Source organism: Colias philodice, chromosome 11 (genome assembly GCF_061535455.1).
Source record: "Colias philodice isolate Cphi_HAF_F1 chromosome 11, ilColPhil1 Martin Lab GWU primary, whole genome shotgun sequence".
Taxonomy (NCBI): domain Eukaryota; kingdom Metazoa; phylum Arthropoda; class Insecta; order Lepidoptera; family Pieridae; genus Colias; species Colias philodice.
In genome coordinates this window covers 2,873,860-2,888,893 of record NC_143096.1, presented here as the reverse complement: position 1 = coordinate 2,888,893, position 15,034 = coordinate 2,873,860, and the positions used below count along the sequence as shown (strand labels likewise).

The following is a 15,034-nucleotide window of genomic DNA, read 5'->3' as shown; positions in this document are numbered from 1 at the left end:
GGATTTGGGATAGTGTGCGATATGAAGATAATTATAGGAGTGTTCTTAGAAATATTGAATCCATTTTTACAACTAGTTTTAATATAACTCCATGGTAGTGTATAGGTTTATAAAAAGGTTTATTTATTTTATGTTTTGTTAGTTACATGACCAGCACTTTGAATTACTTAATTGTAAATTTTTTCTTAAATAATTTTTGTTTTACATTTTTTTAATTAAATATATTTTTCTTTTATTATTAAAGATTAATTATTATTTATACCTAGTAGATCAATTAAATCGCGTTTGCTTATAAATTACAAACACATAATGTGCGCTAATCGTTGCGCATCGCGACTTTAAAAATCGCTTCGCTCTCGTTTCTAGTAATTACAAAGCGGCTGCTTTCTCAATGAAAAACGTACAGCAAGCGACAGTCAAGTGTCCTCGCTAATAGCCTAGAATCTGCTCTTTAAATACTTCGAAAGTTTACACAACAATATAAGATAAACTAGCGATTAAGGTGTGTGGTTTTTGTGTTTTTAATAACAAAAATAGGGCAGTAGTGTAATAATAGGTTCGGTATAATAGTTATAATAATGCCTTTATCATTAATGCGATAATATTCACAAGAAATAATTCACAATAACACATAAAGCTTAAAGTAAAACGGTTATTTTTTGCGGTTTAATTACATATAATTAATGTGAAAATGTCTATTTATATACTTGTGCAGTTATATAATTTAAAAATCACTGAAAATTAAAAGGAAGTCACGCCTTTATCCAAATTTTATTTATTCAAACAGTATTTGAGTACAAGGAGCGAAACATTGTTTCGTGTACTTTAAGCAGGCAATCTCAGAAAAGATTTCCTCACTCGCTAAGCAAATCTCAAGCAAAGCTGACTCTACGTACGTAATATTTTCTAGCATATTGTGTAAAATACACATATATTTTAAGTAAAATAAATAAATAATAGTTAATGTCCACCTGTGCGCGTGAGGCTAGTTATAAATTGCAATGTAAACACACTTTATCAGCTCTCTTTGTTTGTTTGGACGTGAAATATATAAGAGAAAAGACTCACGAAATCAGGGCTTTATTAAATCCGAGGAAGGTGTGCTAGGTAATGGACGAAGGTATATTAACAACACGTGACATTTTTTTAAGGAAAGGGGAGAATAAGTTTTGTAACTTTTTAATTTTGTTAGACTAGTTTTTAGTGTTAATTAAGATCGATAGAAACGTGTATGAGAAAGTGAAGTCAAAATACATCAAACTTTCGTCATAAGAAAGTATTAAAATTCTAGAGAATTCTGTCTTTAGCGAAATATTTTCATAAATAATTGGTATAATTTGTCAGTAAATCTTAACACAGTGAAAGAATATTGCACATTTCGATTCGCTTCGGAGATTTGCCCCGGATATATCACGCTTGCACTGTCACTTTCTCTCTTGTAGAAATGTAATGTGTTAGAGAGAGATAGATAATTAAACAGTAATCTTGTTACTGTTTAAATTCGCTACGTGAACTTATGGACGGTAATCTTTAAGATAAAGATTGACCAATATTTTATAATTGTAAATGGTATGTTCGATTAATAAAAAGTATAAACGGTAGTTAGAGCGGTAATATGTACTCAAATATTAATCTATGATATGAGCAATTCTTTTAGAAGGAGTGTAATTTAATAAATAAATGTTTAAGTTCTTATGATACATTTATTGTGAAATAAGTAATAGCACAATTTAGGAAGAAAGGGACCACACAATCCGAGATTCATTCAGCAGTATTTATATTTCCCCATGATTATAGATGACGGTCCTTTTTCCTTGGTGATTAATAATTTATAGAATACAAATATGTAATGTTTCTTATCAGTTCCACGACCATAAATTTATATAGAAAAATAACAGAAAGCTTAAAAAATAAACAATGTAGGTAATGTTGGTTTTAAAAGCTCTTATTTCGAAAAACAATTCAGTGTAGTGGTCGTTTATTCGGAATTCCCTAGGTATAAAGTGACTATAAATTTTTTCATAGACAGGTGTCCCCACAACTTAGTAATACGCCTGAGATTTATGTACTGCAAATTCTAGACTTTTAAAGTGAAATAAGCTCTTTTGCTTTGTTGACGGGTTTTAGAGATTACGCTTTTGCTAAGTATTTAATATATTTTCAAACGCAAAGTTGCAAAGGAAGAAGGAAATTTAGGAAGATGCTGATTTTTTCAATCTGTAAGATATTTAGATTTAATTTTATAAATATTAAATAGCAATGCATCCGTTATAAATATAACTGTAAAAGGTTCCAACTCGAATTGATTATCCAGTACGCTCTTTAGAAGAAATTGACGCTATACTACGCTTTGCATGTGCAATTAATTTGAAGTGATATCAGATTGAATACTAAGACATGTTTGCACTATTAACTTTGCCCTAACGTAAATACTTATTTGTGCACGCCCAAAACGTTCAGCATTGCACGGGAATACGATGAAATTGAGTTCGTATTTTTAGACAATATTCGTGCTAAGCTTGAACTTTCCGTCCAATTTTTGGACTTTTCCAGAATATCCGATGAGCTTTGTCACGGAAGGCTTTATTAAATTGTTATGCAGGTTTTATGTTTGAGAGTAAAAGAAGATGACATTTCGCTGGGATAAAAATGTTATACCTAGAATACGATCTAATAGGATTCAATGGTGATAGTCTGAAGGAAATATAATCAAGAATTATTAGAGACTTTACAGTATTAACAATGGATTGTATTTCGGCGGTTGGAAATATTACGAGTTACGAGAGTAAATATCATTCCAAAGTTTGCCTTCAAAAGGAGATCTGAAACTTATTGCGTATCAAGAATGATTATTATTATAGACTTCAGTGTCCGTGATCGATATTTATTACTAAAGACTACGTTTCTCTTAATTCGTATGTTATACATTGTTTTGTTGTTTTATAAGAATTGTAACTTTCTTTTATATGAAAATAACGAGTAACTATAGACATGAAAATTTATATATACATACATACATGTCCATTGTCCAAGTCATCTATCTCCATACAAGAAGATATATTTCAACAGATGGCAAAAGCAAACAAGAGGGGGGTGCTGACCGGGAAAGCACCTTACCGCAGAAGATCGGAGACTGGGAGCAGCAAAGACGTCAGTCCTCCACTCTAGCTCCTACGCAGCGCATCCCCAATAAGTCTGCCAAAGGTTGGCGTGTGATGCTTACCAATAGATAACACGCCTGGCTACTATGGTGTCTTAAAGCAGTATTAATTCCATCGTGGGAAAGTAATAGCGCTAGACCACCTATATAGCACTGGCAGTTTCCCATACTGGTATTAATACGGATTTAAGACGTCATGGTAACCCTGTTTCTATGTCTTCCCCATATCGCAAAACTAACACTGCTATGACAAAAACATTCCAGTTTGAGAAATTTATCCTTAAATAAGCTGTATAAATGTGGAACAACGTACAATATTGTGTCTAACAACCAGAATTGATCCCTATCGTTAAATAAAATGCCCGATTATCAGACCTATTTGCCCTATAAAGCGATCACTTATAGCGAAATAGCTTCGCGACCCACATTTGTGGCTTTAAACACAAATATTTCCTCGTCCTCTCTTACTCCATCTCAATAAAGGTTGATGGAATCCGTTTAAGTTGTACCTTTGGAAAGCCATAGGAATAGTATGGTGAAAAGCGGGACCTGTCAGTATTTGTAATAGGGATGTGTCTGTCAGTATTTGTAATGATTGATGGGATGTCTTCTAGGAAGAATTCAGTAAATACTGTGTGATCCTTCGTGATTATGTTGTTACATGAAACATCTTCGTGATTGATAAAAGTTTTTAAACTATCGTTTAATTCGTGCAATATCATACAGTTTATACATTTGTTTTTAATAGTTTAGGTTAATTAGTATTTATTAGATATCCATTTTTGTTACTAATTAATATTAACACTAACACTTTATTTTTTAGTTGCTTTTGAACAAATCGCAATCGCTAGTCGCTATGTGATGACGCTTAACATTATTGAATACCTGTAATTTCTCCATGCAGGATGAAGGGCGGGTTGAATGATTGTGAGGAAAGAACATTAAGCACGTCTCTTGTTTTTTCCTTCCGCTTGTTTATCCTTGTAATATAATCCTACTATTGTTTGTTTAATGTGAAAGTCTTTAACGACTGAATGGATGATGTTTAATTCAGAGTATTATGAATACTCTGAATTAAACATCATCACCTATAAAGTGGTTGGTATTACCAAACTTCTATACGGTGAAGGATCACCATAATAACATCGTAAAAGATGATAATGAAAAATAGATATAAAAAATTTACGATAATAGGCTGAAGATGCTGATCGTACATATATGTTTCTATTACATGCTGATTAATTAGAAATTAAATTTATTTAGTATGCAGTTGTAATTTTAATAACATGTGTTTACTGAAATTTGATTATAGTAGTTATGTTCGGTTGTCAAGTTGTTTATCTTGGAATATATTGCGACTAATTAATGCATTGACGTATCTACTCTACATAAATTATACGGTTAGTAGTAGCTTTGATATTGGTTTTGGGATTACATCAAGTCAAGATTTCTGATTGTGGCTCTGATTGTATTGCTCCGTTGTATAGAAATTTACATTACCGTCAGTTATTCCCTCAAAGATTTTTGCGCTTACCAAGACATTTAGTGATTCATTTTTATTATTTAGACTAGCGGTCCGCCCCGGCTTCGCCCGTGCTACATGTTTACGTTTTCTCTACATGATAAGAACCATCCTCGTACTTCAAGAAATATAATAAAAAAAGAATTATCGAAATCGGTTCAGCCGTTCTCGAGTTATGCGCTTACCAACACATTTTGGGATTCATTTTTATATATAAGAAGAAGATAAGATGTACAGAACCACAAATGAGAATTTATTATACGTACATATAATTATATTTCTATCAAACTAAATTCAGCGGCGATTGCTTTTCAGTACAAAATTTAAGGTGATGAATTAATTTTTCTAACATTTACGGCCCTTTTTAAACCTTCGTAATTTTTATATTATTAAAGTTGTCGTGATGAAAATTCTTGACAAGAAATTTCAATAGTAACACAATACGTCTACCGTTTTAGAAACATGATTCCATGATATTTTCTCGATAGAAAAAAAATACAAAGTTGTCATTGTTATTTTTTTTTAATCTCTGGCATCTTCAAAATAACAAACGTAAAGTTACGACTTTTTGGATATTAACTATAAAATATACAACCTATACGTCTACCGATTTAGAATTTTGAAATATGCGATGGTTTTGAAATAAACAAGAAATACTTGAAATTAGCGCGCGACCAGCCAATATAGCGAGAGCCGCCCTGTACCTTCCTACCCCGATCGCTGCACGAGTCATTCCCGCTACGGCCGTCACACGGGGAACTTGTGTCGCTCGCGCAATCGTAACAAAGGGTGACAACACGATAAGACAAAATGAGACAAATGGGGACAATAAAGAAAATAAGAATAAGAAACATAAAGGTTGGAGGAAAAAGAATGCTTACAATTGGAACAAATTAATGAAGTAAGTTGGTTTTATTTTAAATTTGATGATAATTGTATTATAGACGATGTTTTATATGTACCCCTGTTTTAAGTACATAACGAATGTGTAAGATTTTTTCATTTATAGCATAGATAATCTTTTCAGAAATCCGGAATCCAGAAGGAAAATAAACCCACTGATTGTTCACAATGTGAACCCACTCCTTCGTAAGTACCTTTATTCAGTCAAAAATGTATGTTATCAACGCTCTACTTTTTTTTATCGCATGATTCCATTTTTAGCAAAAAGCAACAAAGTGCAAAGAAATAAAAAATCATGGTGAACTTAGTGGAAGTATGGTGGATGTAATATGGAACAGGAGCTCATTGGAGTAGTATTATATTTTAAAAAAATACGATATAATTTCAAGAATTACATTTCTTAGTAGGTGGTAGATAAGTATGTTGTATAAAGAATTTTATGTTGATATTTATTTCATTTATACTTACTACACCTGTGCGGGAAATTGCTTAGTACTAAAACAGGTTTATATTCATATTTACATAGTAATGTGAGTTTTCATTTCGAAAAATTTTGTGTAAGTATATTAAATTGAGTTCCTGGGTGATCTGGAAACACAATTGGGCCCGGAAGATGGCGCTGCAGTCACTCCTCCTAATCACATGAACCGATTTGGATGAATATTTGTGTGCACATTTCATTGTTGTGGGATGATTGGTTGATTCGTTTTCACATTAGCTAATATTATGTATTTTTGTTGTAAACTTATTTTTTTTGTTTATAATACATTATTATTGGTATAAATAAGCCAGTGTTCGTCTCACATTGCTGTACCTGCCTACCTACCCTACCAGGGCCTAACTTTGTTCTGGCTATTTTATTTTGATTATTTGTAATGAATAATTACAATTATAATAGAGTGCAAAAAATAAATACATGCGTCAATATATTTTGTGTTTTTTTTAAACAATTTTTTTATTTAAAAAAATATCATTCCGACCGCGGCTTTGCCCGCGTGGAATTAGGTTATATCGTGAATCCTGTTTTATCCCACAGAAGTGTTCAGTTCGGATAAAAAGTATCCTATGTGTAAATCCAGGCAATTAGCTATACTTATTTTATCAAAATTGGTAATAACATAAATAAATAAATAAATATTATAGGACATTATTACACAAATCGACCTAGTCCCACAGTAAGCTCAATTAAGGCTTGTGTTGTGGATACTAGGCGACGATAAATATAATATTTAATAAATACATATATAGATAATAACACCCAGACCCAAGAACAAATAATTGAGTTCATCACACAAATATTTGCCCTGACCGGGGATCGAACCCGGGACCGTCGGCTCAGTAGGCAGTTACTTTACCACTGCGCCAACCGCGTCGTCAATGTAGTCTTGACGTGATTAAGTAACAACTAAAAAAAAATATACAAATTAACATCCAAACTTTCGCATCAGTTTTACTGTATTAGTGATATCTTCCACTCTTGACTTTGACTGAGAAGAATTAGGGTTTATAACTTCTTTCAGAAATAGTACCTTTCATTTCTGGGCATGATGTAATATCTACGTCAGCATCAAATTCTATCTAAATCAATTCAGTAGTCCGCGTTATTGATTACCATTTCATTTTTTCAGAGTAACAATATTTTTTGTTATTTTAAAGATTATTTATAACCTGTATTATTTTGTAATAAAGTAAACATTACGAAATAATAATAATTATTAATAATGTCTAAGTAGTTGTTGGAAAGAAGATTATTTGTTTATAAGCAAGAAAATAAAACCAATAAATCAACAATTGAATAAATGTATAACAATATTATAACTGTATGACGACTCCATACATGTTTGTCCCGAGTCGGCCAGCGGCAGCGCGGCGAGTTTGCAAGAATGACTTCGCGCACACCCGCGTTCGCGATAGCGAACTATTAGACTCCGCCCGCCAAGCAGTGGATTTTTTTTTGTGTATCGTCTTAAATGTAAATTTCGTTCAGCGGACAAGTTTGAATGTGATTCATATAAATATTTAGATGTGATTTTCGTATGCAAATAGCGTGCTTGCGTTTTAACTAAACGTCGGAATTTGTCAAGCGAACCTTTGATAAACAAAAAGTCACTGGTTATGAAGGGTTTGTTTTAACAAGCTTGATATAAGGCGCGGGTCAAACACAAGCGGCGCGGGCGCGGGCGTGCCATAAGCGCACCTCTTGAATCTGTTTTGCACCACGTCCTTCTTATACATTTTGTATGAAAGAATTTTGGACAGGCGTCGAGGCGGCACGCCACGGTTGCGCCGCGGGCGTACCGCAGGCGTACCGCAGGCGCGCTTCCCCCATCGCATCCAAATAGAGGTCAATTCACGGTCATACACAATCAAAAACAAATCGGGTGGTAGGAGACGGTAGCCTGTCAGTCAAAAATGTGTTCTCTCTGTGTGGAATTATATAGAGCTGCTATTACATACCCTTCTTCGTTTTGTTTTTAAAGGTGAATTGAATTAATCGATGAAATGATTTACACAGGTGATGGCAGTAGGGAAAGTGAAAATGAAGAAGAGCATAATGAAAGTTCCCATGTATTTACAATGTCAGAAATAAAGATAATCCTGATTTTGATTGTGTTTTTTATTTATTTGTAATTGTAATAATATTGTGGAATGATCAGTACTGTAAATACTTTTGAACTGAGATTTTAATGATAAGATTTATATGGTTTAAATGTAAACCTGTGTTTGAAAACCATATTTTATCTATACTAATATTATAAAGAGGAAAGGTTTGTATGTATGTATGGTTTTCACGCATAAACTACTGGACCGATTTTGATGACATTTGGCACAGATAATCTTTAGACCCTGAGAAAGAACATAGGCTACCTTTTATTGCGAAATATGTACCACGGGCGAAGCCGGGGCGGACCGCTAGTACAATATAAATTTTGTGTTATTTTAACCTTCTTTTCTTCCATCATTACACCAGTACTACTTTAAAATTACTTTAAAAGTACTATAAAATTTTCCAAGTAAATTCCAACATTTCCAACAAAGATATATTTGCAATCGTGGGGTTATCCTCGCTATTTACTTACAAGGAATTATCAAAACAAAATCGTTACTTTCAAATTAATGTTAAACTCTTTTAGCACAAAAAACATAATTTTACTAAATTATGCATGAAGAAAATGCATTTAACCTCTCTATATAAATATCATTTTCGGACGCCAACAGCGCGCCCGAGGCGCGCCGGCAGGCGCGCCGGCAGCGCGCCCGATGCGCGCCGCGCCGCTTATATATGTCCCGCGCCTAAGAGAGCCGTGTGTGCAATGATTAGATATTGCTTTTTTCTGTTATTTTTTCGCCCGTTTTCTGGGTAACACTTTAAAAATTTACTGAATGGATTATTACAATTATTATTTAGCAAAGCAATTCGTTTGAGTATAATTGATTAATACTTTACGATGTACAATATTTTCCAATACAAGTCCTACATGCTTAATTAAAATATACGTAAGTATCTACTTTTTTGATTTCTAATGTCTCTAGGATCTCATTTTTAATTACAGTATTAAAAATAAAAGGTATGATAAACACTGAAAGAAAGAAAATACATCTATTTCCAATGCACACTTACATATACAAAAATGTAATATTGAGAAACTAATAAGTAAGGATTTACATTGCATATAAATATAAGTGTTCCAATAATAATAATTAATTAAAGCTTAACGATGTGGACAAGGCTTAAGAAAGAGCACTGACCTTCAAATATCTCCTATAACTTTGAGTTTGATCGAGCACATAACATGACTTCATGAATATTATATAAGAATGGGATCGAAACTCGTAGACGAAGAATATATGGAAAGTATTATGTTGTTACACGTAGTATTGCTTATGGAATATATTTATTATTTATTTTCTTTCGTAACAATGATATATTGCGATGTGAAGATGGTTACTTACTCGTTGTTAAAATTACATTTTGAATTTTTTTTTCTATATGAGTAAAAGTCGATTGTGATTTTATGAAGGTAAAGTAAAACATAAAACTAGTAAAATAAATCTTAATGTTGTGCAGGTTTATTATCGAATGATGTTCTATATTAACATCTAAATTGTCTTATTAAACGTTGTATTCAGCTATTATAGCAATGTTTATTTAGTTCGTCAGGTAAAACGAATTTATTATTCTTTTTCTTGTAAAAAGACCTCAGTCCTTACATAGATATAAAATGTATGGCGTGTTGCATCATTAAAAGGTTCTCTTTGAAAGCGAATCCAGCGAGGCTTTATTTCCGCCGCAAATGACAGACAATGAGCTGAAAATTCGATAGAAAATGTCTATAGTTGTTTCCACCCTTATTTTTCCTAAGGGGATCATTAAAAAAAAAAAACAAATTGACTTTGAAAGAATGCTTTCTGTGTGAATGTTTAATTTTGAATGAATTATTATCTCAGATAGAAAATTTGGAATGTCTACTGGTTCATTTAGTTTGCCATTGAATAATGTACAAATTTTAGATAGAGCGTCTTGTTACAGCTTTAAAAAAAGCCGTATTTAGCCGTAATTTAAAGAGAAGCCAAATGTCTGTAACAACTGTTTCTTGTATTTTCTATATTGTTTATTTTACAGATCTAGTAGATCTAGTAGTACTATTACGCTTTCTACTGAAACAAGCAACTAATTTTTTTTAGAATACGATTGCATATTTTAATAAATAATTAAATTCAAAATATATAATAAAGAAAGCTCGACGGTAGAGCCTCTACCGGTGTAAAAAGCTAAAAAAATATATATTATTATACGTTAACCCAAGTAAGTGATTGTCCCTGATTACATTTGTAGTTTAATCCTCCGTAAGTCAGTATAAGATGTGGTTAGCAAGGTTACATAGGGTCGTTAGTGTTAAGGGCTATTAGGTGACGAGATTTCTACCCCCGAGCGGTTATACCGTCGCATTATCTTATAATGTATTGCTATTTGTATGAAGCTGTTGAGATTCGATATCTTTAGGGTGTAATCAGTTTTGTATAAGAAATTAATGCTTGCTTAACGTTTGCTACTCCTTCATGAAAATATGTATAAAACGCAAACGTGACTGACTCATGGACCAACGCACAGTAAAATCTACTAACTGGACCGATAGGGCTGAAATTTGACATGCACATAGCCAATATGATCCTCTAAGAAAGGATTTTGATAAATTCTACTCCCAAGGGGATAAAGTACGGGATGAAAGTTTGTACAATGAAAATTTATTGAGACCGGGTGAAGTTGTGTGCAACAACTAGTTATGGATATTTGGTATTCAAATATGTTTTGACGCGTAATCACTTATAGCTTGACGACAATGTAATAGGTCGGAATGAGTTACATACATTATTTACACTATCTACATGCCCTACTCGGATTTCTTGATATTCTTTTATTAAGATTACTGACTGGAGAATTGTAATATTTTTATTTATTTACAAATAATTATAAGGCTATACTAAATATAATTTTTTCCCTTTTTTATTTGAACGTTTTTGAAGTATTTTGCACAATATCGGAAAAGTATGCCGTTAAATACATCAAAGGAATTTTAAACGTTTCATAGCTAATTAAAAACATGAATGTTGACATCGATTGATTTCATGGTTACTTGACTAGTTGGGGCAAATTATTTTTTAAATCAAACATTAGCAAGCGTGTAGTAAATGCGTTCTAGAAATGTATCACAAGGTACGGTTGCAATTTTGTATGTTTTTCAATGTCTACAAATAAATGGAATGCATTTATGATAATTTATGCATTATATTTACGTTTTTGTGGAAATTTTCGCGCGCCTATTTGATAGTTATATTTATTATTTATAAGGATATTAAATATAGCTTAATAATTCAAATTTTCATTGTCTAAAAATTATTTAATGGAATGCCTTTATATATATGTTTTTGCGGACTTTGAACCGTAATATTAACAAAATATCATAGCATCTAAAAGTATATATAAAAATGAAACCCGTTTCGCGTTGTCACGGTATCACGTGTGAACGGGTGGACCGATTTCGATAATTCTTTTTTTATTATATTCCTTGAAGTACGAGGATGGTTACTATGTAGAGAAAACGTAAATATGTACCACGGAGGAATCCGGGGCGGACCGCTAGTATAAGTATATAACTTGCACATAACTATTGAATGCATTCTTCGCTTGAACTTTTCCAAGTTGAAAATTCAAAAATGTTTCAATAATAGCAAACGACAAACATTGCCGAATAAAAGTCAAGTCTACGCTTGGTTGGGTGCAGGCTTTGTTGTCACTGTGAGCACTTTGTAAGACCTCACCCTCGATAGCGATGGAAAAATTGTACGGTAAAATTGGTTATTAAACATGTATTATCAATTAGTATAATTTTACACATAATGGGTTTCGAAACTTAAGTAACTTTTGTTTACATATCATTCCACTAGTGCCTCGCAGTTTTACCCACTTTCGTAACTTTTGTTTACGTATAATTCCACTACCTGTGCCCCGCGGTTTTACCCACGTTGTTACGCTCGTATTGGTCTTAACGTATAAATGGGTTAGCTAAAACTGAAATAATTTTTTAAATCGAACCCATAGTTCCCTATATTAGCGCGTTAAATCAACCAACTAACCCAACAAACTTGGTTCAGTTTTATAATTCTACTTTCATAAGCTACCCATAAAATTACATAAAACACGTAGAAACGAAGATGGAATACGTAAGTTACTCTTAAACACATACATCAAACATTGAAAGTGTTTTTTCCTTAATCTATATTGACATCTTGGTATTTTTCCCCTATTTGCATGCGTATTTGAAATGTTTTGCTGACATGTAAAGCCGGCTACTCACGTACCTGCCGCAGGGACAATATTGGAACAATCTCGGTTGCACCAAAGAATATATAACTCTTACGCGGTTGCACGGCGGTCGGAGAAAGTTAAGCTGCTCTCTAAGTTGCCCCTGCTTGCCTATACACATCACAATTAAGGAGCCAATTAAGGGTGCAATTCCAATATTTCCCCTGCGGCAGGTAGGTGAGTAGCCGGCTTTAGTATTAACGGTCGTAATGTACTGCTTGCAACGTTAGATGTGACTACAATTTATTGCCAAACGTATATTGGAAAATGCCAATAATGAATCTATTTACATGCTAATCGATTTACATTTAACAATTGCGAAATAAATTACGATTAAGTATATATTGGTCAGTTTGATGAACAAATCGTTATTAGATTCCGTTGTAATGACGTTAATGCATGTAACTCTCACGCTATGTTCAAATTTAAAGTTAAAATGATGCATGTGTGTTAGTTTTGAGCTCAGAATCTTGAACATCCTCATACGTGTACTAGCTCTGGTATTTTACTTGGAAAATTGATTTATGATTGATCTAAGTAAAATATGAAGTCAAAAATGTTCTACGAATTTCAATTTACCGGTAGAGAAATTTCAGCGGCGATTTGGTTCGAAAAAATGACCGATGAAATTTCCGTAGGTATAATATCGCATAGCTCAATTATTTTAAAATGTAAAATTCCATACCGAAGGACGTTAGGTTTGCTTTTGTAAGTAAATTCTTTTTTACCTTCCTAATTTTGCCAATTCTTTCGTTTAAAATTCCATGTCTTCTTTAAAATAAAAATAAAAAATAAAGATACTTTACAACCATACAATTATGAAATATACAAAACAATGGTCCCGTACTAGATATTTATTTTATACTTTATATTTTGTCTTTGCTTAAAAAAATACAAAGCTTTTAGAATGTACTAAATAATCTTGCCTCCATCACACTTTCACGCGAACACAAGTTTTTTTCATTACCATGAATGTATTGGATAAAATCAGAAGTCGAATAAATAACCACTCGATAAATACTATAAAATGATCGGAATGATAGTTATTAAGAAAGTGAAGACAATTAGTGCGTCTGTGCAAAAGATAGATATGAAACAAGGTTGATGTTGATCTATGATAGTTAAAGATATAATAATGTGAGTAATTTAATTTTACTTTGGAAGTTATGAGGTTCTGTGGGAAATATTCGGTAGAATAGAAAAAATCCATCACGAGGTGGGCGAATTTTTTCTATTATTTAAAAATTTATAATTATAAAGCATTTTGAATGCTTTTGAAATCATTCTTGAACTTTATAGATTATTAGATAGTGGTGTGTTGTTGTGTGTTGGTTGAATTTGTTGCACACTAAAAGCATTTCGAGTTGAATACAGCTTTTGTTTATCGTGAGAACAATAAACCTTATAACCTATTCTAGTTATAAATTAAAATGATCTTATTAGGCATGTATAATAATAATCAATGGAAGAGTGCAAATAAAGGGAGAAACTGTTGAGTTTCTCCCTTTATTTGTCTAATTAGTCTAATAACTATTGCAATATTTTTATTTTCATTGGTATGAAAGCTCTTAAACAATTTTATATTACAGTGTAAAATATATTTCAGTAGTCTGAAGATAATGAAGTGAGTTTATCACTATTTTGTTTTTAGATAATTAGCTTTATTGTTCGTGAATAAGAAAAATATGAAAATGAAATGAACAGAACAGTTCTTTGTTTAGAAAGAAAATATAAAAATGAAGAATTCGTGCACTCCTTGCGGTTACGTTTAGTATTTTCGTATAAAATAAATCATAAATATTAATGTAGTTTGGGTAACAGCGAGGTAGTTGCAATTTTTAGACATTACTAAACTCTTTCAACCCATATTGAACGCAAGGAAATTAAAAAGCCAAACTGAGACTATGAAAAACTAGTGAATGAAGACTTGAAAGATAAATTACTTTTAGTACGACTGACTTTGGAACTTGAAATTGTGTAGTATTTAGGGTAGGTATTTATAATATCATAAATTGTAACATACTTCATATAAATATAAGAACAACTAAAAGATGCAGGAATCGCTTCCACAACTAATTTAATCTTAAATTTATTTTCCTTATAGTGTACTAGGGTATTTTTATGTTAAATAAGTATACTTCTGACAGGAAGGAAACTTCAAATGTTTACAAATGCAATGCGGTAATCTCCATACGTAGTTACACCGATTCCAAATGAACTAATCTGCCCGAAGATCTGCATACGTAGCTGGGCAGTTAGATCTCACTTTCCCCAATTATATAACCGCCCTTATACCTCATTACTCATTTAACTCGCAATTATGCTTTCCTCAGCAGAAGTAACACTCGGCTAGGTATGTGGAGCGAACAATCAGGGTACGACGCAGTGCTAATGGTATAATGGAATAATTTCTTTCTCACTTACCATAATGTGTTTATTGTTTGTGTTAATTGGTGATGGTATGTGGTGTATGGTGGATGATGTTGGCGCGTTTTGATGGGTTGGAATGATTGTTTGAATGTATTGATTAGTTTTTTGGAAACGTATTGTCTAGGTAATATGTAGAATTATCTCAAAACTTGAA

The 15,034-nt window shown here is 32.4% G+C and overlaps 1 protein-coding gene and 1 long non-coding RNA gene across 3 annotated transcripts in view; both read left to right on the top strand.

Annotated features, from left to right (window-relative positions):
- The window catches only part of MCU (mitochondrial calcium uniporter), a 129,874-nt gene that overhangs the window by 102,566 nt on the left and 12,274 nt on the right, over positions 1 to 15,034 (top strand). The window contains exon 3 of one of the 2 annotated variants that reach the window (XM_089700579.1): positions 3,070 to 3,204. The exons of the other annotated variant lie outside the window; for it this stretch is intronic. Within the exon in view, the coding sequence (XP_089556705.1) occupies positions 3,070 to 3,204 (135 nt within the window). The remainder of the gene's footprint in view (positions 1 to 3,069; positions 3,205 to 15,034) is intronic. 2 annotated transcript variants of the gene reach the window in all.
- On the top strand, positions 5,028 to 6,497 carry LOC149484414 (uncharacterized). Its single transcript, XR_016316236.1, has 3 exons — positions 5,028 to 5,583; positions 5,710 to 5,771; positions 5,847 to 6,497. It is a non-coding gene; the product is annotated as an uncharacterized LOC149484414 (long non-coding RNA).